This window comes from Conger conger, chromosome 1, assembly GCF_963514075.1.
Source record: "Conger conger chromosome 1, fConCon1.1, whole genome shotgun sequence".
Classification (NCBI taxonomy): Eukaryota; Metazoa; Chordata; class Actinopteri; order Anguilliformes; family Congridae; genus Conger; species Conger conger.
Genome location: NC_083760.1, coordinates 4,158,941 through 4,184,886, shown reverse-complemented (window position 1 = coordinate 4,184,886; position 25,946 = coordinate 4,158,941). Strand labels below are relative to the sequence as shown.

Here is a 25,946-nt window from a genome sequence, read left to right as displayed (position 1 = left end):
AACATCATACCAACAGTAAAATATGGTGGTGGTAGTGTGATGGTCTGGGGCTGTTTTGCTGCTTCAGGACCTGGAAGACTTGCTGTGATAAATGGAACCATGAATTCTGCTGTCTACCAAAAAATCCTGAAGGGGTCAAAGTCCTGACCTGAATCCTATTGAGATGCTGTGGCATAACCTTAAAAAGGCGGTTCATGCTCAAACCCTCCAATGTGGCTGAATTACAACAATTCTGCAAAGATGAGTGGGCCAAAATTCCTCCACAGCGCTGTAAGAGACTCAAAGCAAGTTATTGCAAACGCTTGATTGCAGTTGTTGCTGCTAAGGGTGGCCCAACCAGTTAGGTTTAGGGGGCAATCACTTTTTCACACAGGGCCATGTAGGTTTGGATTTTTTTTCTCCCTTAATAATAACCTTCATTTAAACTGCATTTTGTGCTGTCTTCGACTAAAATTTTAATTTGTTTGATCTGAAACATTTAAGTGTGACAAACATGCAAAAAAAGAAATCAGGAAGGAGGCAAACACTTTTTCACACCACTGTATGTACTCCTACCCCTTTCATCCCTAAACACATTTTCATTCAATACTTATTAGCAAACTCAAACTGTCAAAAGCACATTTTTAGCACTGTATTTAGTCACTTCCTCCTTACCATCCTATTTCATGGTACATCAATTATGTTTACCAGCACAAAACATGGCAATTTTATAAAATGTGTATTTGGTGTGTAAAATGTCTAACGTTGCGGCTGATCTCTGCGGCTATTTGTGTCGTGCGTCTGTGCGTACTTCCTTTTAAATTGCACAGGATCTCCAACCAAGAGCTTTTCTCAGAACGAAAACCCGAACAGTGACTGCAGGCGCTGTTTTTTTTTCTCTCTCTCTCTCTCTTTCTCACACCCTCGCTTTCTCTCTCTTAATTTGGTTTGCATTGAGAATAGTTGTCCAGACGCGGTGGAAAACTCGGCACTCCTCCGCTTCGGGTGACCCAGCGATGGATGGCGCGGGGAGCGAGATTCTGTCCCTACAGGACTACGTCGCGTCCCTGGATGACTGCACTCTTCCTCGCATTCTGCAGATCTGCTCTGGAGTGTATTTCCAAGGCGAGTAGTACCCAGTACCACTTCTAATACTAATAATGATTCTTGTTGTAGCAAGCCGTCATTCATAGTTTTTGAATGCATCTATATTAAAACATGTATAGTTATGCATACAGATTTTGACAAGAGCTCGTGGCATTGTATTGCTGGTCGTCTCGTATAGTCAACGGGGTATATATTAAACATTGCCTAGTATACATTCAAATGTAAGAAGCATTGTTTTTAAATATGGATATGAAAACCGTTGGAGATATAGAGAATGAATTCATAAATAGTCTGCATTTCAGTTTCAGTATTCATGTGGGTGAAAATTATTTATTAAATTTGAAAATAGTTAGCCTTTGTTTGCACTGACAGCCTATTTGCATATCAGTGGGAAACTACAAATTGCAATGGAACTACCGCTTTTGTGATAACTAAAGTAAAGGTAATGTTTTTCTTTTCTTTGATCCAGAGACAACATCACTTGTGCAATCTTGCATATAGGCTTCATTGTGGCGATGGTAGCAGTGTCGTAATGTACCGAGAGTGCATATTTCGTTTGTACCCTACGTTTTTAACAGTGTTCAACGTTAATAGAATTGGGATCCTGATTTAAATCTACGCATCACCACATTTTAAGTGCACAATTTGAAGACTTCGTTTTTTATTCAGACATATTGAATTACAACTGACGGACCTACGACAAATATTTTATGAACTCTTTTTAAATCAAGAACACTACAATTGCCAGGAATGTAAGGTATACGCTCTCAGAACAGATGTGATAAAAAACCAAATGCCAAATGTGTGAACGCGCCTCTTTGTCTAGTTAAAAGCAACACCTTTTGTGTTACCTTCTTCCCTTTTAACGCGAAACCTTTTGAGGGTATTGTTTAAAAAGTGGTGCTCAATTTCCAACTTAAATTTCAAGTGTTTGGTCACTGTTAAACACTGTTATGCAGCGTTTGCTTTTTTACCATACATAGTTTTGTTGAATGATAACAAGGGGTTACTATATTTATCCTCACCTCATATGAGCCATTCTGTGGTGCAAGCCAAACATGAGGCGAGTGAGTGGTCTGGTATCTGTTAAGACACTGTTCCAGTGTGTGGATGGGCCCCATGGTCTGGTATCTGTTAAAGCTCTGTTCCAGTGTGTGGATGGGCCCCATGGTCTGGTATCTGTTAAAGCTCTGTTCCAGTGTGTGGATGGGCCCCATGGTCTGGTATCTGTTAAAGCTCTGTTCCAGTGTGTGGATGGGCCCCATGGTCTGGTATCTGTTAAGGCTCTGTTCCAGTGCGTGGATGGGCCCCATGGTCTGGTATCTGTTAAAGCTCTGTTCCAGTGTGTGGATGGGCCCCATGGTCTGGTATCTGTTAAGGCTCTGTTCCAGTGTGTGGATGGGCCCCATGGTCTGGTATCTGTTAAGACACTGTTCCAGTGTGTGGATGGGCCCCATGGTCTGGTATCTGTGAAGTCTCTGTTCCAGTGCGTGGATGGACCCCATGGTCTGGTATCTGCTAAGGCTCTGTTCCAGTGTGTGGATGGGCCCTATGGTCTGGTATCTGTTAAGGCTCTGTTCCAGTGTGTGGATGGGCCCTATGGTCTGGTATCTGTTAAGGCTCTGTTCCAGTGCACCCCCAGTGCACCCCAGTCTATGCACCCCCCCACCCCCCCCCACCCCCGCCCAGATGTACAGCACTGTCGGTTGGGACCAATGAATTTAGCAATGGTCTCAAAAATGTTTCCTCTTTGTATTTCACATTGTGAAACCCTTCCTTAATTTATTTCCTGGCACAGGCCAAACCACTGGCTTCATATAAGTCAACCGACTTAGTTTCAATTCGCACATCTACGCAGCTGGGTAATGTACATACTGACCCCACACTGAAGATGCACCTGTCCCCATACCTCCCTGTAATCTCTAATTGTTTTTCAGTTTTCACAATAGTGTGTGTCAGTATTTACTAGGCTTGTGTTCGCCAGGATGGTTTTATTGTTTATTTTTTGGGGCGACCTGTAGCATTGCGGTTAAGGACCATGACTGGGAACAGTCAGTGGTTCGATCCCCGGTGTAGCCAGAATGAGGTCCACACAGCCGTTGGGCCCTTAAGCAAGGCTCTGCATTGCTCCAGGGGAGGATTGTCTCCTGCTTAGTCACTCTGGATAAGAGCATCTGCCAAATGCCAATAATGTACTGTAATGTTCCGTTTGTTTGGCTATTTAAGCCGTTTTCTGTTGTCCCTAAATAAAACGTTTTTATACGACGCAATGCACAAGAATAATATACGCTTGACAGATATAATCAATAAGACAATCCTCCCCTGGAGCAATGCAGGGTTAAGGGCCTTGCTCAAGGGCCCAACAGCTGTGCAGATCTTATTGCGGCTACACCGGGATTAGAACCACCGACCTTGTGGGTCCCAGTCATTTACCTTAACCACTAGGCTACAGGCTGCCCTCTAACCAACCACAACCAAATTTTTTTTCATTTTTTATTTATTTTTAAGTAAAAGAGCAATGTGGTGTGCACTCTCAGAAAAAAAGGAACAAATCCAAGTCACTGGGGCGGAACCCTACCCAGCAAGCAATATATAATTAATTTGTACCTTTTTTTGCGCCCAAAGAGTACATTACTGGACTCTCAGGGTACATATTGGAAATGTGATCCTTGAAGAACAAACATGCACCTCCACTGTCACTTTATTTCTGAGCGTGTGGGCTGAGGTCTGCGTCTCATTGGCTGTTGGTTGCCCCCGGTCACAGGGTCGGTGTACGAGCTGGGCGGGAGCGAAGTGTGCCTGTCCACGGGAGACCTGGTGAAGGTGATCGGCGTCCAGCTGCAGTCCGTCACCTGTGAGGACCTCGGGACCAATGAGACGTCAGAGCTGTCTCTGGACTACACAGGTGAGCCTCACCGCGGCACCTGACCAATCGGGCGGCCCTTTGGTGCTGCGTCGCGTGACGCTGTCGTTTTTCTGTGACCCCCTCGCCGTGCGCTAACCCGCCGTTCCCGCGCCTCGCCAGGCAGGTTCCGGATGCTTCCGGAGGACGAGCTCTTCGGGTGCGTGGAGGACATGGTGGAGCTGGTGCTGAAGGAGCCGGACGCCTGCGACACCTTCAGCTTCACCTGCCAGCAGGACCTGGAGCTGGAGGACTGCCGGGTCCCGGCCGGGCAGCCCCTCAGCTTGCTGTCCGTGGAGCGGCAGGGCGGGGGCGAGGGCGGGGGCGGGGGCGAGGGCGAGGGCGAGGGCGTGGCCCGCTGCTGGCTGGACGGGCCGGCGGGGCGGGAGGTCCTGGTGCCGCTGTCGTTCCGCGGAGCGTTCTACGAGAGCGAGAGCGGCCACGCCTACGCCGTGCGGGAGATCGTCAGCTCGCCACGCCTCCGGCGCCGCCGGTACCGCCGCGCCCAGGAGGCCGGGCCGGACGGACCGCTCCGCCTCACACCCGTGCACTCAGTCCAGGCCATCATGCACCGTGAGTCCCGCCAGGGCCACCTCACCTGTGCCCATCCTACACCCTGTCTGAACCCCTACACCCTACACCCTACACCTCACCTGTGCCCATCCTACACCCTGTCTGAACCCCTACACCCTACACCCTACACCTCACCTGTACCCATCCTACACCCTGTCTGAACCCCTACACCCTACACCCCACCTCACCTGTACCCATCCTACACCCTGTCTGAACCCCTACACCCTACACCCCACCTGTACCCATCCTACACCCTGTCTGAACCCCTACACCCTACACCCTACACCTCACCTGTACCCATCCTACACCCTGTCTGAACCCCTACACCCTACACCCTACACCTCACCTGTACCCATCCTACACCCTGTCTGAACCCCTACACCCTACACCCCACCTCACCTGTACCCATCCTACACCCTGTCTGAACCCCTACACCCTACACCCCACCTGTACCCATCCTACACCCTGTCTGAACCCCTACACCCTACACCCTACACCTCACCTGTACCCATCCTACACCCTGTCTGAACCCCTACACCCTACACCCTACACCTCACCTGTACCCATCCTACACCCTGTCTGAACCCCTACACCCTACACCCTACACCTCACCTGTACCCATCCTACACCCTGTCTGAACCCCTACACCCCACCTCACCTGTACCCATCCTACACCCTGCCTGAACCCCTACACCCCACCTGTACCCATCCTACACCCTGCCTGAACCCCTACACCCCACCTCACCTGTACCCATCCTACACCCTGTCTGAACCCCTACACCCTACACCTCACCTGTACCCATCCTACACCCTGTCTGAACCCCTACACCCCACCTCACCTGTACCCATCCTACACCCTGCCTGAACCCCTACACCCTACACCTCACCTGTACCCATCCTACACCCTGTCTGAACCCCTACACCCTACACCCCACCTCACCTGTACCCATCCTACACCCCACCTCACCTGAACCCATCCTACACCCTGTCTGAACCCCTACACCCTACACCTCACCTGTACCCATCCTACACCCTGTCTGAACCCATCCTACACCCTACACCCTACACCCTACACCCTACACCCCACCTGTACCGATCCTACACCCTGTCTGAACCCCTACACCCTACACCCCACCTGTACCCATCCTACACCCTGTCTGAACCCCTACACCCTACAACCCACCCTACTTAAACCAGGGGTGGCCTGTAGCGTAGTGATTAAGGTACATGATTGTTGACCCCTTGAGCAAGGCCCTTAACCCTGCATTGCTCCAGGGGAGGATTGTCTCCTGCTCAGTCTAATCAACTGTACGTCGCTCTGGATAATAAGCGTCTGCTGAATGCCAATAATGTAATGTAGGCTCTTCGTCTTTTCATCCTCTGCTGTTAAAATTGCAACACATTGCTTACAACTGTTTAATGTCCAATTGTATTTGTAGACCCAACACATCACACGTGCACTCTCTCTCACCGACACCTTCCATCCCATGTAATGATACAGAATAATGACTGTTTTCATATCAAATCTTTTATTTTATAGTCTCCTTTAACGGCACCCTGTTGATGCACACGAGACCGAGAAAAAGAAAAAGGCCTTTGCTTTCAACAAAGTGAAAGCTGTCTCGCATTAGCTTGGGTGCAAACTTTTTTTTTTCCTGTTCACCACAAGTTTTTGTTCACAGCCTGAAACGATTACATGCAGTCATCCAAGTAACCACTAAAGGGGAACACACAGTCTTTTAAGAAGAACAATAATAAGAGTAATCGCAATTTAATGTCTGACTGTAACATGCAGTGACAATCACTTCTCCCATCACCTCCATCTTATTTAGATCAGTGACCGGCGAGCAAAATGGAACCTTCTTAATAAAACTGCAAAAAATGCCACGTACTACATTCCCCCTTTAATAGAAAGTATTAGCTTGTTTTAAGTTACTGTTTGCTTGAGAAGTGATATTTTTCTCTCCCCATTAGCAGTTGTCTTTGTCTCATTTAGCATTTATTTATTTATTTATTTATTTACGGAGTCTAAATATAAGGCAAAGGCACTAGTTGAGTCTGACCAATGTTCGGTGTTGAGGTGGAGGCGCTCGACCGCGAGCGAAACAAAATGGAACCTACGGCTCAAAATGGCCGAACGGCAGTGGTCAGAAGCGTTGGCTGTGAGCGTCGGCCTTGCTAACCGCCCTTCCCTGCCCCCCCCACAGTGAGGAAGAACGTGGTGCAGTTCCCGTCCAGCCTGGAGGTGGATGTGACGGACGTGTCGGAGAGCTGCGGGGACGTGGTGTTCGTCACGCCGCTGACCCTCCCCGAGGTGGCGGCGCGGGCGGCCGACGCCTTCCCGGCCGTGGTGGAGGTGCTGGAGGCGCCGGAGAGCGCGCGGCCGCTGTTCCGCTGCCGCTGGCTGCCCCCGCTGCGCCCGGGCCGGCTCCTGGTGCTGCGCGGGGCGGGCGAGGCGCGCATGGTGCTGGCCTCCAGCTTCAAGGGCTGCCGGGAGCGCCGCCACTTCCTGCTGTCCAGCCGCTACGGCGGCAGCTTCCGGCGGCGGCCGCGGAACTTCGGCTCCGCCTACGAGCTGTACGCGGCCTCGTGCCGCGGGCCGGCGGGCCTGACGGTGACCGTGGCCATGCAGTGGGAGTCCCCCGCCGACGACCTGCCCTCGCTGAGCGTCGGGGACCAGCTGGAGGTGCTGCGGCGGGGGAGGGCGGAGCCGGGTCGCCGCGGCGACGACGACGGTGACCACGGCGACGGGGCGGGGGCGTGGCCTCAGGGCGAGGACGTGCTGGTGTGCCGGCGAACGTCGGAGGCGGACGAGGAAGACGAGGACGAGGAGGAGGGGGAGGAGGAAGGGCGAGGCGAGGAGAGCGAGGAGGTGAGCCTGCCCATGTACCTGCAGGGCCGGTTCGTGGAGAAGCTCGCCGACACCAAGAAGCGCTACGGCCTGCCGGAGCTGGTGGAGCGGTTGGCGCTGCCGCTGGACGTGAAGGCGGTCCGCCGCGACCCCAACCTGGAGGCCGACCCGCTGCCCGCCCTCTCCTCCCTGCAGCTGGAGGAGATCACGTCCGAGCCCACGGTGATGGCCAGCCTCCTGGAGCAGCCCAACGTGGTCTTCGAGCTGCCCATTCGCTGGCTCTCCATGACCGTGTCCTTCACCGGCGACCCCCTGCCCTGGCCCGAGGGCCCTCCTCGCCCGGAGCCCCGCTGGGAGACCGTCACCGAGGTGACGGACCAGTTTTACTTCGAGTTCCGGAAGCTGGCGAACCAGGACACCGATGCGCCCCCTCCCCGCCCGCCCAAGAGGAGGACACAGTCCGCACAGAAGGCCCCGCCCGCTGCCACCTCCTGCTCCAATCAATCGTCCCGACTGTGCAAGGGCCAGTCGCTCTCCCAGTCGATGGACAAGATGACGCTCGGCTCCGATTGGCTGGGCAAAGCCCCTCCTCTGCCATCACCCCTGGTGAGTCACCATAAAATTACACAATAGAGGAGAGTCACGGAGTCATGGAGTCATGGAGAACCCTTTTCCCCAGGGCTACCGAACCCTGTTCCTGTAGATCTACCGTCCTGTAGGTTTTTATTTCAACCCTAATTTGGCGCACACCCGTTTCTACTAATTGGCAACTCGACAAGATTTCTAACTGGATGAGGTGTGCTTTGTTAGGGTTGGAGTGAAAACCTACAGGATGGTAGATCTCCAGGAACAGGGTTGGGCAGCGCTGCTCGAGCAATCGGTATCTGCAGTTTTGAAGCACACAGAGAACAGCTCACGTTGATGGAGGTTCAGTGGATCTTTCGAGAAATTTCAGTAAATACTGAATGAGATTTAGACGTGGCGACTGAGAAGGCCATGATACTGTCTGGCTCGTGCTCCCATAGCCAATCGGTATGAGTGTGGATGGGGGCAATTCATCTGCGGGGAATTAATACATTTAAAATGCTTTTCACACTGCACCTGGAGTCCCCTAATCTATTGTCACTTCGTTTTTTCATAAAAGTGCAATAAAATATTTGCCTGCAATAAAAGAAACTGGGTAACGCTTTATTTTACAGCCTGTTATTTGCCTAGTATTTAGTCAGTAGTTATTGGTTAACTATTTTGATGTCAGAGGTAAGTACTATGAAACGGGCTGTAAAAAATATTTACACCGTACTTATATATGGTACTTACTGACTTTGTTTCATTTTACCAAGCACTGTAATCAAAGTAGTTGCCTAATAGCTGTGTACTTACCAAGTAACTATACGGGCTGTAATATAAAGCATAGCCGTAACTTGTATAAAAACCGAATTATGCTTTTCCAGAGAGGTCTGACACCAATTGAAAGTATGACTTTGAATTTGTTGCAAAAATGTCAATATGACAAAATGTACGCTCTTTCCTGGAAATGTGTGTGTGAATGTGTGCATGTTTTGATATGAATGAGATTTAAATGGGAGTGGCGATCTGTCGTTTGTGTCTTTAATGTTTCTAAATTGTACTGTGAAGCGGAAAAACACATTTCCACCCGGCGCGGACAGTAACGTTTCGAAATAATAATTTCCTCCAGGACGCTGGGAACGAGCCCCCGCCACTCATCCCCAGGAAGCCGACTGCCAAGGCAAGCAGCTTCGCCCACTCCAACATGTACACCAAGACCCCCAAACGAGAGAAGAAGAAGAAGAAAGGTGTGTGTCCCCAGATACAGCTCTGTCAGTTTCTGTCCAGTGTTACTGGAGGACTTTGGTCCTTTGCAAAAGCAAGGGCCCTGAAGCAGGGAATGAAGCGGCCTGTAGCGTAGTGGTTAAGGTAAACGACTGGGACACGCAAGGCCGGTGGTTCTAATCCCGGTGTAGCCACAATAAGATCCGCACAGCCGTCGGGCCCTTGAGCAAGGCCCTTAACCCTGCATTGCTCCAGGGGAGGATTGTCTCCTGCTTAGTCTAACCAACTGTACGTCGCTCTGGATAAGAGCGTCTGCTAAATGCCAATAATGGAATAGAATGTCAGAAATAAAGGTGTGAAATGTGCCTAAAAAGGTAAAAAATGCTTGTTGCTGGGTTGGTACCCTTATAGGTACATAAATTTGTGCCCCTCACCAGTAATATATATTTAATTTGTAGTTTTTTTTTTGCTTGGAAAATGTACTCCCCCCTTACAAAAAAACTGCAATACAGCTGAAGAAATATGCAGCATAACTGCAGTTCAACCGTGTCCAAAATACCACATTTGTTACTGCGGTATTACTAGTTTTGTTTGGAAGGGCGTTTGTACACAGAGACTTTCAGGGTACAGTTGGAAAAATGTGATCCTTGAAGAACAAAAATGTACCTCCACTCAGACTTTATTTCTGAGAATATACCAACTCTAGATTCAACATAAGTTTATATGGGCGTAATGTACAGAAACTGTGAAGAAGAATGTCTTCACAAAGCTGAAAAAGAAAAAAAGCACTTTTGAAGTCCTTGAGGTCACTGTGTGGAATAGCTTGCCAGGTCATGTAGTGGAGGATAGAAACTCTGGGCTTCTCACAACCAGGCTGGATATGACGCTTTAGTATGTTTATTTTCTTTTTGGCGGTTTTATACAGTTCATTTCCTCGTCGTCTTCTTCAAAAGGCCTGGTGCAGTCATGACTTTTGTTCACAAAAAGTACTTCACGCATCGTTTTGTTCACACATTCTCACAGCTGCCCAAAATAGCCTCGCTGCCACACTGAGGTTTTAAACTGCAGTTCAGTTTGAGCCTCTTCTAATGTCTGTGCAACCAGGGAGATTTTTAAACAGCAGAAGTTAAAATCCATTAACTCCATGTACCTATAACACTCACCCCCCCCCACCCCCTCTCTTTCCCTCTCCCCCTCCTCAAGCAGGAAGGCGAAACAGTGACCATGACTACGAGGATATTTTAGACGTGGTGAAGAACGCAAAGGACATCTTATTCTACTGAAATGTCGCCCCCTGCGTCCCATAAGACTGCAGAACCACCCCAGGAGAAGCGGAGACGACGTCGGCGTTTTCACAAGCGTGAAGAACTACCGCTGAAAGCCGAGGGCATTTAGCCATCATGATTATATACGTTTATACTTGATTTTATACATCCAGCATTTCATACTCCCACCTTTCCCAGTCCCTCTGCTTTACAATGTTCCAGGAAAAGCCTTCATAACCAAGGAACACCAGGCCAAGTCCCTCTCCAAGAGGAAAGACAGTCCACAGAATGACTTCAATTAGCACGTTTTCTGAAACTCATTAGCACTGGGGAGTAAAGTGGTTTTCAAAGGGCCAAAAGGGCCATTTTATTATTTTATTTTATTTTTTTACAGCCAACAAACTGGACAGTCACTCCAGTTGAGAACTGAACTGGAAGTGCGCGTATGCTTGGTCATCTTGTTTCTACGGTTATTTATATTTGTGTCAGAGGCACGCCTGCGTTCTGCTCTGCCGGCTGAAATGACTTCTTTTATTTTCCAAGAACACGGAACTTATAAACGCTCTTTCTCAAACCCCCAAGAGGGGAAAAACAAAACCAGCGTCAAGCTTCCGTCCTGCTCTCACTTCCTCATCAGCCAGCCAACCACAGAGCAGCGAGGTGCCAATTGTGCAGCTGTGTGTGTGTGTGTGCATGCCTTGTGTGAGTGTACATGTATATGATGTAGTTTAGCAGCAGAGACCTGGCTATAGATGCCTATTGTGCAGCTGTGTGTGTGTGTCTCCTTTTGTGCGTGTGTGCATGTGTATATATGGCACTCGAAGCACAAAAACAGGATGTAGTTTAGCAGGAGTGGGTTATACTCATGATTATATAGAAGGGGAAGGGGAAGCCGGAGGAGGGGTGTTGTCAGAGTTTCACAGGTGAGACTGGGGACAGGAAGAAGCTTGCAAATTCAGCCACAGCACTGCTGAAGGTGGATGTGGTGGACGTGTCTTGAGACGTGTCCAGAGCCCACACCCAAACTGGAGCAGCCTGGAGCCTGGTGGCTAAGGTACATGACTGGGGCAGCCTGTAGTGTAGTGGTTAAGGTACATGACTGGGGCAGCCTGTAGTGTAGTGGCTAAGGTACATGACTGGGGCAGCCTGTAGTGTAGTGGTTAAGGTACATGACTGGGGCAGCCTGTAGTGTAGTGGTTAAGGTACATGACTGGGGCAGCCTGTAGTGTAGTGGTTAAGGTACATGACTGGGGCAGCCTGTAGTGTAGTGGTTAAGGTATATGACTGGGGCAGCCTGTAGCGTAGTGGTTAAGGTACATGACTGGGGCAGCCTGTAGCCTAGTGGCTAAGGTACATGACTTGGGCAGCCTGTAGCCTAGTGGCTAAGGTACATGACGGGGGCAGCCTGTAGCCTAGTGGCTAAGGTACATGACTGGGGCAGCCTGTAGCGTAGTGGTTAAGGTACATGACTGGGGCAGCCTGTAGCGTAGTGGTTAAGGTACATGACTGGGGCAGCCTCTAGTGTAGTGGCTAAGGTACATGACTGGGGCAGCCTGTAGCCTAGTGGTTAAGGTACATGACTGGGGCAGCCTGTAGTGTAGTGGTTAAGGTACATGACTGGGGCAGCCTGTAGCGTAGTGGTTAAGGTACATGACTGGGGCAGCCTCTAGTGTAGTGGCTAAGGTACATGACTGGGGCAGCCTGTAGCCTAGTGGCTAAGGTACATGACTGGGGCAGCCTGTAGCCTAGTGGCTAAGGTACATGACTGGGGCAGCCTGTAGCCTAGTGGCTAAGGTACATGACTGGGGCAGCCTGTAGCCTAGTGGCTAAGGTACATGACTGGGGCAGCCTGTAGTGTAGTGGTTAAGGTACATGACTGGGGCAGCCTGTAGCGTAGTGGTTAAGGTACATGACTGGGGCAGCCTCTAGTGTAGTGGCTAAGGTACATGACTGGGGAAGCCTGTAGTGTAGTGGCTAAGGTACATGACTGGGGCAGCCTGTAGCCTAGTGGCTAAGGTACATGACTGGGGCAGCCTGTAGCCTAGTGGCTAAGGTACATGACTGGGGCAGCCTGTAGCCTAGTGGCTAAGGTACATGACTGGGGCAGCCTCTAGTGTAGTGGTTAAGGTACATGACTGGGGCAGCCTGTAGCCTAATGGCTAAGGTACATGACTGGGGCAGCCTGTAGTGTAGTGGCTAAGGTACATGACTGGGACCCGGAAAGTTTGGCAGCTCAAGCCCCGGTGTAGCCACAATAAGATCCGCACAGCCGTTGGGCCCTTGAGCAAGGCCCTTAACCCTGCATTGCTCCAGAGGAGGATTGTCCCCTGCTTAGTCTAATCAACTGCAAGTCGCTTTGGATAAGGCGCCAGCTAAATACCTGAGGCAATGGAAGAGAGAGTGCATTGAGCTGGTTAGGACTGAGATTGGAGAAAGCAGGCGGGCTGCATGGGACGGGTTTGCACATGACTCTTTCATGGTCCAGAATGAAACGGGGCGGTAACAAAACGGCCATTTTACACAATCGCTGGAGCTATTTTACAAAAATGTTTAATGTGTTGAACGAGCCAGTGTCCTGGAAGCAGGTTGTTTTTTACGGTCTCCTTTGTGAAGCCTATTTCTTTTTGCAGTTTTTATTATTCTCATTTTTTGCCGATTCTATCTCCACAAATAAAATGCAATCGCCTATTAAACCTTTTGACTTTTCTTCCTCCCAGACATTTATTTATTTTGAATCAACAATAAAAAAAAGTAGTTAAGTCACCAGTTGTACTGTATTTCAGAAAGGAAGTACATTTCAGTCCAAAAACAAAATGTAAATGTAACATGAAAAACGACGCACACGAAGCCATAGAAACAGACTATGTACTGTACAGTAGCCACTGTAACTCCACGATGTTACACGGCAGATGTTAACAGGATGTGAAAGTCATATTTCGGCATATCGGCGAAGAATCTCCCGGGGTCTTGGCTCGCCACATTAAGGCGACTGCAGCGTGGCCTGGAGCCGGTGAATCGTGGGAGTTGTCGTCCGGTCCCTAGTCGTTGTTGTCCGTGGATCTGAAGTGCTCCTCGTCGATGGTGGAGAAGACGTGGCCCTCGTTGCAGAGGAACTCCACAGCTTGCCTGGAGCAGGAACAGGAAGGCGGGGAGTACCGCACACCCACATCAGGTTCCTCTTAATCACAGTCTATTAAACTCACACAATAAAACAATGCGCCACTTCCTGTCACTGACAACCATCCAAACTGATAAGGAGGCAGCCTGTAGGCTAGTGGCTACATGGTACATGACTGGGACCCGGCAGGTAGGTGTAGCTACGATAAGATCCGCACAGCAGTTGGGCCCTTGAGCAAGGCTCTTAAACTCACTAGGCTATAGGGACCATAGTGACTAGGCTGTAGGCACCATAGTGACTAGGCTGTAGGCACCATAGTCACTAGGCTATAGTAAGCAGTATTTGGATAGTTAAGTTTGGTCACTTTTGCTTTGTTGTTTGTTTATTTGTACATTGTACTTCCCTCTAGGGTCATTCAGCGCACTTAGCCCTGGTTATGGGTATGCACTTTGTTGTACGTCGCTCTGGATAAGAGCGTCTGCCAAATGCCAATAATGTAATGCTATAGATACCATAGTCACTAGGCTATAGGCTGCCCCTACATGCACCCACCACACTCAAAAACATATTCCAGTTTCTCAGTTTCAGAATGAGAGCTTTATCCACTTTAAAATAAAAAAAAATTAAAAAGAAGAACTTCAGCATGACTGCAGAAGGCATCAGGGTCTTTCCCAACACAACGCACTCTCACACGCAAGCTTTCAGCGTGAGTCAACAACAAAAACCAGGCCAAGTCTCCCTGGAAAATCAGATTATAGCCAGGTCTCTGTAAAATCAGATTATAGCCAGGTCTCTCTGTAAAGTCAGATTATAGCCAGGTCTCCTTGTAAAGTCAGATTATAGCCAGGTCTCTCTGTAAAGTCAGATTATAGCCAGGTCTCTCTGTAAAGTCAGATTACAGCCAGGTCTCTCTGTAGAATTACAGATGAAAGGGCAGCAGGGTATTCAACTGGTTCAAAGCCCCTGGTCGGCATATAGAGATGAAGTCGGGGTCCCTAAATGAAAAAAAGAACCCTGCCCATGGGCCGTTGAGAAAGGCCTTTAACCCAAAAACTGCTCCAGGGTTTTTCTCGCCCCCTCCCTCCCTCCTGTTCTCTCTGGCATCTCTGCCAGGGTGAGACTAAGAGAGCACACTCCCCTGGCTGAATAAAGGTGTGAAAGTGAGCGGGGGGGTCTCACTTGATGAGGGCGATGCTCATTCCGCTCAGCCTCTGCTTCAGGTCCTGGATGTGGATGCCCTGCGGGTCGGGGCAGCTCCGGATCAGGCTCAGCACCTGCGGGATGGACACACACACACACACACAGTCAGACACACACACACACACACACACGCCGCATCCTCTTTATCCATCCGTCATATCTAATCAGGGAGGCTGCACCCTAAACCGCATACTAGCACACTACCCTTACTACATACTACATTTCAGGCTGTGTGTGTGTGTGTGTGTGCATGTGTGTGTGTGTGTTGTGATGCGGTACAGGTAACTCACCTGGTTCTGTGCGTGTGTGTGCGTGTGTGAGAGAGAGGTACAGGTAACTCACCTAGTTCTGTGTGTGTGTGTGTGTGTGTGTGTGTGTGTGTGTGTGTGTGTGTGTGTGTGTTGTGATGCGGTACAGGTAACTCACCTGGTTCTGTGCGTGTGTGTGCGTGTGTGAGAGAGAGGTACAGGTAACTCACCTAGTTCTGTGTGTGTGTGTGTGTGTGTGTGTGTGGGTGAGCGAGGTACAGGTAACTCACCTGGTTCTGTGTGTGTGTGTGTGTGTGTGAGCGAGGTACAGGTAACTCACCTGGTTCTGTGTGTGTGCGCATGTGAGAGGTACAGGTAACTCACCTGGTTCTGTGCAGGGCTCAGTCCGTTGGAGGACATGTCGTTGGCACCAGAGTACCCCCCCCCTGCTGTCGGCCGGGACATGGGCATCACGCTGGTGTTCAGGCTCCCCCCACCCCCCTGGGAGAAACACACACACACACACACACATATATATACACACAGACACAGACACAGACACACACACACACACACACACACACACACACACACACACACACACACACACACACACACACACACACACCATCAGCTAACTGCACCACACCCCTACCTGCAGCTTACACTCTGTAACCCAGCCCAACTCACATTCAAACACCCTGCGAGTGAGGAGGAGCAGACATGAGAGTGAAGAACAGAGAGGGAGAGGAGGAGGAGGGAAGAGGAGGGAGGATGAAGGGAGAGGGGGAGGTAGAGGAGGAGGAAGAGGTAGAGGGAGGGAAAGAAGGAGGGAGGGAGAGGAGGAGGAGGAGGAGGAGGAGGGGGGAATCTCTCACCGTGCCCTGGGTCTTGCCGAGTAACATATGCGCGCGCACCACTTCCAGCATGTGGGAGGTAACCTCATTCATGTCCTCAACGGGCCTGATGCTGAAGGCCACCACCGACCTGTGGCTCTGAAACAGGAAGTGACACGCTGTGGCAACAGGACGTGACACGCCGTGACGACAGGAGCGGTCAACAGCCGAGCGACTAATCTCCGCCCACACCCGTCTCTCCAGCAGGGAAACGCTCACCACGTTCACTGCGGCTACGAAAAGGTGAACGTCCCGCGGGGGGGGCGGGTGACAGCTCCAATTCTGCTCAAACTTTGTGCAAATGTTCCGTATGTATTCAATAGGGAACTCGCCATATATTAGCCTCATTGGATTTGTCGTTGTTGGCTCTCTAAAGGGGCTGTGGCAATTTAAAAAAAATCACTCACGAGAGGAAATGGAGTTTGTGTTGCAAGTTAAGAGCCTTGGCATTACAAAACAATTACTTTCAGCAACAAAAATGCTGCCAATCTTTATTTTTGTTTTGTTAAATGTTTTAATTCCATCCCCCGTTAGAAACACAGGCAGCCTTTCCGGTCCAGTAAACGGGGGGGGGGGGGGGGGGGGGGACACACACACACAAAGGACATAAGGTCACGGGAGGCCTCCTCACCTGGAAGGAGCGCAGGTTGCCGGAAACCTTGACGTACGTGCCGGGGGGAATGACCGTGCTCTCCACACTGGGGTCCTGGCGGAGGTCAAAGGTCACAGTTTACTCTACTGGACGGCCAAGTCACCTTTACACCGCAACAGATGTAAAGGTTATCCGAAAAAAATACAAAAATAAAAGCTAGTGTGACGACGTTCCTGCAACCCAGGGGTACGTACGACCAGTGAAACGGTACAAAGACAGCCGAGACAGAGCCATCGACCGAGCGGACAAAATGAAAGCAGAGCAGCACAGCACACACAGAAGGGCTCAACGGAATCGGTTACTGGTATCAAACGTTTGCAGCCGTAGCAGCGGATCTTCGTCAGGTCAAGTGCGGCCAAACGCGGGGACCGGCTACAGAGCACGAGCCGTCGCTACGGGTTACACAACAACCAGGGTTATGGGGATGGCACGAGGTTCCCTAATGCACAAACATACTTATGTGTGGATATTGTTACTTGCATAGGTATTGTTGCTTTTCATTGGCTGTTGTATTGCTGTATTCTAGCTGCCAACTGTGGTATGCTAGTTTCAAAGTTGACTGTACTCTTCAAGAGTTCTGAATTTCTGTATGTTTACACTAGGACTCGGAACTGTACTTGTCCTCTCAGGTCCTCTTTGCACTCGTTCTTGTGTTTGATCTGCACTTTGTCGTACGTGGCTCTGGATGAGAGCGTCCGCTAAATGCCACGTAACGTAATGGTAAAGCGTTTGGGTCTTTTTGCTTATTGTGGGGATTTTGGCGGTCGTGACCGACCGGCCGGAGAGGGCCAGTGAGCAAGCTTCCCCAGAGCAGCTCTCGTTGTGCAAGAGGCCGTCGAAATAGCCGACGGGGAACCAAAACCAGAGCGCAAACGAGAACTCCCGCAGCTCGTCAAAACCAGAGCACCCCAAATAGCCAGCGAGCTCGTTATAGCCGGCCAGATCGCTCCACCCCGAACAGGCCCCGGGTCATTACATTACATTACATTACCGGCGTTTAGCAGACGTGCTTATCCAGAGCGACGTACAATAAATTGCAAATCAAACCCAGGGACAAGTGCGTTGAGGACCCTAGAGGAAAGCACAGTCCTGGGAGGTGTTCACAAATGACCTGACCGCGCACACTGCGGAGGTGTTGGCCGGATCTTGGCCGGTTTCGCCTGAAGGCAGGGCGTGTACTTTCTTTGTTTGTTGTTGTCTTGTCGGGGAGAATTCACAGAACAAAAGATCTCCCTCCAAAAAGCATGATAAACAATCACAAGTCAAAATCAGACTCAACCTTGATGAGCAGGCTGGTTCCTCCAAAACTCTCGACGATGCATGCTAAAAGTGTATCAATATATCCGTATTAAAGTATGATATGTACCCTGTATAGTTTCAAACTGATTAACTGCTAAATTGTGCTAGAATTACACAGTGACCCATATGTAACCGGAGTATAATAAAGCAGCCAGCTGGTAACCGCAGTAAAAAACTGTTGAAATGAGAGCAAAGAATGCAAAGAATGCAAAGAATGCAACGTACATTTACTCACTTAAGAAGAGAATATTAATCAAATGTTTAGTATGTCTGTATATTAGAAAAGAATATTAATCAAGTGTTTAGTATGTCTGTATATTTTCAATGATTTACTGCTCATAAGATCTTGACAGAAAAGTGACCCATATGTGGAAAGATACAGAGTGACGTGCATGGATGACGTGTGTGTTAGAGGTGGGGCATCCAGAACTTTATGAGGTCTTGTAGTTTTCCACTCTGCCAAGGGCAGGTGCGGGGTGAAGTGAGGACGGGGGTCGCCCTGAACTTTGTTAGTAGTTGGCAGAGCACAAGGACCTGTGGCGATTTGCCACAATGACGTTGTGGGAGGAGCTTTGGGAGGAGTTAAGATAAGAACAGTGTGGGTGATTTGCCACAATGAGGTTTGAGGAGGAGTTGTAGGAGGAGTAACTGTGTATAAAATGGGCGTAAAAATGAGTCGAGGTCCATGTTTTTGGTCCGCCTTTATGCACTTGTGCTAAATAAAGTCTGATTTTCCTGAAGAGCTTGCTGCCGTGGTGTCTTTTCCCTGTTGAAGATGTTTTTCGACGAATTGGAGATTTGGACTCAGTCGTTTCCTAGACACGACAGTATTTCATAGGTTCCAATATACCAGACAAGTTAATTTTATCGTTATAATTATATCGTTATATAATAGTATTATGATACAGTACACAGTATTACAGGGGGAAAAATCATTTGAATCCAAAACAGTGACGCATCTGACCCAGGTCTGCTCAGCACTGGTAAAAACAGCGGTGGATCAGGAGCCCCCCCCTGACGGGGTCACGTGACGCACGACGGGTCACGTGACACACGCACTCACCTCCACGTCCACCCACTGCTTGACGTCCACCGGGGGGCCGGTCATGTCGTCCACCTTGTACTGCACGTTGGTGATGGACTTCTCTGTGGTCCTGACCACGCCCAGCAGGGTGATCTGCGGGGAAAGCGTCACGTCACACCACAGTCGTTCAGCAGACGCTTTTTTATTCATTTATCCAAAGCCACTTACAGTTAGGGATGTGTATCGCTAGGATTTTTTTTGATACCGATACCAATACCGATACTCCTTATCGGTGCCGGTATTTATCGATACTCTTATCGATACCACGGCGTGTAATTTCGTGTATAAAATAAAGACGTTACAAGATGGTAAAAGATCCAATTGTTTTTTATTACCACAAGGGGGGGTAACACCAGCAACATCATTAAAGAACTTACAGCACCTGCATTTTAAGCCCTTAGCAAGTCAACATGTGTAGTGTGAGGTATGTCCAAAAAAATGAGCAGGCAGCTCCATACAGCCTTAAAGGTAACTGTCAATGTGATAATGCTTCAACAGAACAGAAGCTTAACTTAAAATTACAAATGCTTCTCAGGATAGATGAAATAAATAAAAAAAACCTAGGGAGATGACCAAAGCCCTTGCCTACATGTTCAGCCCAACAGACACATACATGTAAACAGAACAGTGTAGGGGAGGCGCTTCTCCTGACGCATTTAGCCCTAACAGTTTTTGTTAAGCAAAAGCAACATATTTACTTTCTCTGGCAGCAGCCGAGATCGCTCTGGACAGAGTGACGTCACGCTATACACTCGGATAAAATGGCGCTGCGCATGTTTTAAAAAAAGGGTAATTTAATTACTTATTATTTTTAATCCAGCTTTACTGGCAGTCTTAAACCTTTAAGGATGTATATATTGGGAATCTTGTAAATGATGCCGACCTAATCTAGTATTTCACTTCCCCTTTAATGATTCATACACTCACCGTGACTTGATGATGAAGCACTGTCTGAGTCTGCCTGCACGGAGGAGGGCACGGTGTTGTTAGCGTCTGCCGGGTTGCTAACTTTAGATGCGTTGTTTAACACGCCACACTCCTTCAGCTTTATGCTATGGGTAGACTGCAAGTGTTTCATGATGTTGCTGGTGTTTCCCCCCTTTGACGCAACTACTTTCTTGCATATATTGCATTGAGCCGAGGATTCATTGAGTTTGATGAAGTGAGCCCATACCTTGGAGCGCTTAGCTCTTACGGCCGACACGTTGACTACTAGAGAAAACAACGGGGCGCTGCGTCATAACCTGTCGATGGCGGCAGTGTCATAAATACGCGACCGTTAGGTACTCTTGAAAAACACCAAAAACAGTATCGTTTGTCCAGAATCTTTAGCGGTACTCTGGTACCGACCAGTTAGGAACCGGTACCTAAAAAATACCGGCTCTCGGTACACATCCCTACTTACGGTTGATTAGACTAAGCAAGGGCCATGCTCAAGGGCCCAACAGCTGCACTAGCTGTGTCAGTCTAGCACCTTGACCGCGAACATCGAATAGTGTTTTTTTTTAGCATGATAAGATCTCTGGCAGTTGGCGGTAGGTCACGTTCCTTCTTCTCGTCTCTAATCAGACTTGACACAGCAACACATCTCCGAGCTTCAGTGAATTTCTTCCTCGAGGAGGGGGGGGGGGGGGGGGGAGGGGGGGGGGGGAAACCACACGGCCGACAGTCGTCACCGCGTGTACAAGTAAAAGTAAAAACCGCGACGGCTATATCGCCCCGGCCCAACTGCAGGTCCCGGTTTAGGGACTTCCTGTCCAAGCAGACATGCGTTGGACCCGTTCCTGTCACAGCCCCTCTGCCAGGGGGGCGACCCGAAAACGGAATTATAGCGAGCAGCGGCAGACGGGAACGAGACAGCCGATCAAATTTAGGCGGATGATTGAATTTGGAGGCCTGTTGTTGAGTGAGGCTTTTTTGCAAATGTAAATGGTTTGGCCTCGCACGCACGCACGCACGCACAGTCTGATAGATTGCACTGCCCCCCCCCCCCCATTTCATTAACTGGAAACATTCTGGACACTAATAACATTGATCTCAATGTTAAAAAAAAAACTAACTGAACAATACAACCCACAGCCACCAGATGGAGCTACCCAATTCTACGGTCATTCTGCCAACGCTTCCCATACATTTACCAGCAGACTTCACAGGAAAAAAATGACACATACCCAGGTCACACATGAGAAGCCATGCAGACATTCAGTCCCATATTGTACACCTTTCCAGTTATTTTAGGTCCTGATATCCATAAGGCATCCAGTTTTACATGTCCATTCTCCAGCACCTCTCACAAGCTTTACCAAGAACAGGCTGTTTTAGTGACTGTGTCTTTAAGGCTAATTTATTCAGATTGGCTGGCACAGACAATATGCAAATGAGTGCATAGCTGTGATGTCCAAACGGCTTGCTTAACGGCACAGTTTAATACGGATTGCGTGGATTACTTTGGGGACTGTGGGGCTTTGATACTTAATGTTGTTACAGCACCTTAAACTCCTTTATAACCAACAAAGCAAGTTGAAAATGTATTTTCCGCAATATGGAACCTTTATAACATTATTGGCATTTGGCAGACACGCTTATCCAGAGCGACGTACAGTTGATTAGACTAAGCAGGAGACAATCCTGCAGGGTTAAGGGCCTTGCTCAAGGGCCCAACCGCTGTGCAGATCTTGCTCAAGGGCCCAACCGCCTGCGCTCTCTCTCTCTCTCTCTCTCTCTCCCTCTCTCGCCCTCTCCCTCTCTCTCCCCCCCTCTCTCTCTCTCCCTCTCCCTCCCCCTCCCCCTCTCTCTCTCCCCCTCTCTCTCTCCCTCTCTCTCCCTCTCTCAAACACAAGGCAAACGGCTGTGCGGATCTCATTTATATTACAGGGGCAGCCTGTAGCGTAGTGGTTAAGGTAAATGACTGGGACACGCAAGGTCGGTGGTTGTAATCCTGGTGTAGCCGCAATAAGATCCGCACAGCCGTTGGGCCCTTGAGCAAGGCCCTTAACCCTGCATCCAGGGGAGGATTGTATCCCGTTTAGTCTAATCAACTGTACGTCGCCCTGGGTAAGAGCGTCTGCCAAATGCCAATAATGTGATGAAAGGTAATGTAATATTACAATATCCATGAAAGCCGATGGCCTCTGTACAGATAGTGATGAACAGCGGCTCAGATGGTGGTACACAACAGAGGAGTGTCCTGAAAAAAAGATGCTCTTCAGGGTTGAATTCTGCCGTTCACACCACCCACCCGAGACCTCCACTCACCTGTGAGACCAGAACTGCAACAATCAGCAGTGTAAGTTCGCCCAGCTAGCCATCATAATTACATTAACACGTTATTTGGCTGATGCTTTTAATACAAAGCGACTTACAGTTGATTAGACTAAGCAGGAGACAATCCCTCCTGGAACAATGCAGGGTTAAGGAAAGCACTGCTCACCGGGGATCGAACGACAGACCTTGCGGGTCCCAGTCGTGCCCCTCATGACATCATGACAGTCCTTACATGGCAACGTAGCTAAATCAATTTGCTAAACTTTAAGTGCCAAATAACAGTTGATTAAGCAGGGGCTAATCCCCCTTGGAGCAATGAGGGGTTAAGGGCCTTGCTCAAGGACCCAGCTGTACCAATCTTATTGTGGCTATACTGGGGCTTGAACCACCAGCCACACAGACACACAGACAAGGGCCCAACGGCCGTGCGGATCTCATTTATATTACAGGGGCGGCCTGCAGCGTAGCGGCACTACAGGCTGAGGGCAACTTTAGCCCCTAGGCTACGCGCACCGTAGCCCCGAGGCGAATCTCCACCCATTACATTACATTATTGGCATTTGGCAGACGCTCTTATCCAGAGCGACGTACAACAAAGCGCTACCTGTACAACAAAGATAAGGACGAGGGCCTTTTTTTTTTTTTTTTTTTTTTTTGAGAACAAAGAAAGAAACAAACAGAGCAAAAGTGACCAAAGTTAACAATCCAAACACCCACCTGTGCGATCTCCACCTCGCCGATCCGGAAGACGTCCTCGGCCTGCCGGGCGGAGAGGAGCTGGGACACGGTGCACGGGACGATCTGCTGCGGCCGCATCCTCTGCAGCGGGCGGGGAAACACACAGCGAAGTGAGGACCGCTTCACACACCCACACAGCGAAGTGAGGACCGCTTCACACACCCACACAGCGAAGTGAGGACCGCTTCACACACCCACACAGCGAAGTGAGGACCGCTTCACACACCCACACAGCGAAGTGAGGACCGCTTCACACACCCACACAGCGAAGTGAGGACCGTTTCACACACCCACACAGCGAAGTGAGGACCGCTTCACACACCCACACAGCGAAGTGAGGACCGTTTCACACACCCACACAGCGAAGTGAGGACCGTTTCACACACCCGCACAGCGAGGTGAGGACCGCTTCACACACCCACACAGCAAAGTGAGGACCGCTTCACACACCCACACAGCGAAGTGAGGACCGTTTCACACACCCGCACATTGAAGTGAGGACCGCTTTAGCAAAAACATTTGCCTGCCGGTTCTCATAAAACCTTGCAGCGTTCGGTCCGGTGGATTATCGGATTTGTTTCTGGTGGAGGGGGCACACGCACCTGGCTTGCGTAAACCAATCACAGCCCAGGAGCTTAAAGGTGCGCTCGTCTCCACAGTACAGGGCCGAGGCTTTCATTATTTGTTTTTGTGTTGGTGGGGGGGCGCCGTCTCTGTCCATGCGCAAACTATGGTTCAGTCACCCTCCCAGGGGTGTCACACACATCCAGAGGGGAGAAAACACACTTTCTTTCTTTTGGTTCACGGTCATTAGGTTTCCTCTACACACCCCCATGCTTTATGCGTGTAGTACCATTATGTTTATTAAATGTCGGCAAACACATACTGTCAAGACCAGCGGATCTCAGCCCGGATCCCGGCAAACCGCTGTACCTTCTGGGTACTCTTGTTACTCAGCCCTGAAGCAATTGACTACACAGCTCATTCGCCTACCTTGATTTCTTGAGGGGCACTGATTACTGATTTTTTATTTTTTTATTTAAGATGAAAAAACTAAATATAGCAGACACTGTGACCTGCAAGGATCAGGGTTGATATCCACCCGGTCAAAACAACAGCTCGAGCTGTTGCAGTGGATGAAAAAGAACAAATATTACTATGTTATGATTCGCGAAAGCTGGTTCATAATACCTGGATATTTATGATGACAAATGGCATACTTACTCCTTTTTTCTCTCCCCCCTGAGAAGCGGAGGGGGAGGCGAACCCACCGGGCGACTGCGTGTATCCGCCGCCCATGCTACTGGAGTCGCCGTATCCGCCTGGGGGAGATGCGCAAAGCGGCACAGGTGAGGGCAGGTGGCGCCGACAGCTGCGACACAAGCACCTCTATGCAAGCAAGCTGACGTCACAGACGTTGTTAACACCCCCGATATCTGACAGACTGAGGTTGACCGCTTTGGTAACGTCAGAAACTCGCTTCTGTCTGACAAGCAAGCAAACTAGTCTTCACCAAAATTCCTTGCTAGCGATACAATGCTGGTTGGCTTGCCAAAAATCAAGACGCTCCAGTCGTCGGTATTAAAAAAAAAAAAAAAACAGCTAGCTAACTCGTTAAGTGGTCACTCGAGCTTGCTCGCCAACACTAACAAGAGGCTAACAAAAGCCACGCACTGAAAGAACTTAGCTAGTTGGCATGCTATCTGGAAATTTCTGTATTTTCGGCTAAATAACGTTAGCTGACCAAGACCGAAATACAATATATGCGTGTCAAACATATTAACATTAGCTCGCAAGCTAGCAAAGACGCGGCCTGTTTATATTTGTAATTAACTTGACAGGCTAGCTACGTAGCTGACACAATGTTTAGAGCAGCTAGTCAACACAGGTTAACGTTGTTGCTACAGCTTACTTAGCACGCTGACTTTAGCTAGCTACGTTCCCATAAAATGAATATCATGATGATAGCTGGCTGGGTTAATATACACTGCTAGGAATTTCAAAAAATATTTTATAGCCAAATGATATCGGACGAGAATTAGCTAGCTAGCTAACAGGCTAGGAAGAAAATATCAAAGTTGTGTTGACTCACCCTGGTTCCACATGATTACTATAAAAGTAATATGAGTATTTTCAGGAAATAAGCACAGTTTGCACTTCTAAATAAATTATTTATCTCGCACTATGTTTTGATCTTTTTCATAAATTAATTTTATTTAGTAAGCGTGCGCACACTAGCTAGGCTGTGAAACAAAGTCGCTCCTTACGCGCGCTGCAAAATTGATGCGAACAGCGCATGCGTTTGAAACCACTTTTTGCCGCGAACTTCGCCGACAAATCAGAGCCCTTGATGCTGTGAGACTTTAGCCAATGAAAATCCTCACGCTCAAAGCTGTCATTTTACAACAACGATAAGGACCAGGGCCTATTTGAATTCTTTTCTTTTCTTTTCTTTTTTTTAAACAAACAAATAAACAAACAACAAAGCAAAAGTGACCAAACTTAACTAGCCAAACACTGCTTACCTAGCCAAACTAAAAATACCGATACACAAAAAGTAAATCACAGAAAGACAACAATTAAGGTTCACAGGGAGGTAGGGAGGGATGGGGAGAGGTGCTGTTTGAAGAGGTGCGTCTTCAGTTTGCGCTTGAAGGTGGGAAGAGATTCTACAGTTCTGACCTCAACGGGGAGTTCGTTCCACCACCGTGGAGCCAGAACAGACAGTAGTCGTGAGTGTGAGGTGGAAGTTCGGAGAGGGGGAGGTGCCAAGCGGCCTGTGGAGGCTGAACGAAGAGGTCTGGCAGGGGTGTAGGGTCTGATGCATGCTCGATCGGATTTAAGGTGACTGACTTGGCCAGGACAAAAGGTTCCACTTCTTGCTATTGATGAATGCTTTTGGTGAGTTTAGGTTTATTGCCTTGCTGCCGGACAAAGCGTTGACCAATGAGCTTTGGAAATGTTCTTTGTACACAGCCA

At 49.2% G+C, this 25,946-nt stretch overlaps 2 protein-coding genes across 2 annotated transcripts; one reads left to right on the top strand and one right to left on the bottom strand.

Annotated features, from left to right (window-relative positions):
- The first annotated feature begins 818 nt into the window (after nt 1-818).
- On the top strand, nt 819-13,161 carry themis2 (thymocyte selection associated family member 2). The gene is made up of 6 exons (XM_061216198.1): nt 819-1,104; nt 3,851-3,991; nt 4,112-4,561; nt 6,769-8,018; nt 9,109-9,226; nt 10,410-13,161. Exons 1-6 carry the CDS (start codon nt 996-998, stop codon nt 10,484-10,486), a joined length of 2,145 nt encoding a protein of 714 aa, XP_061072182.1. The 5' UTR covers nt 819-995; the 3' UTR covers nt 10,487-13,161.
- On the bottom strand, nt 13,003-25,258 carry rpa2 (replication protein A2). The gene is made up of 9 exons (XM_061216322.1): nt 25,060-25,258; nt 24,192-24,289; nt 22,947-23,048; nt 18,945-19,058; nt 16,562-16,636; nt 15,913-16,029; nt 15,419-15,535; nt 14,766-14,860; nt 13,003-13,594 (listed from the first exon to the last, which is right to left on the bottom strand). The coding sequence occupies exons 1-9, from the start codon at nt 25,070-25,072 to the stop codon at nt 13,507-13,509; spliced, it is 819 nt and encodes a 272-aa protein (XP_061072306.1). The 5' UTR covers nt 25,073-25,258; the 3' UTR covers nt 13,003-13,506.
- Nucleotides 25,259-25,946: the final 688 nt, after the last annotated feature.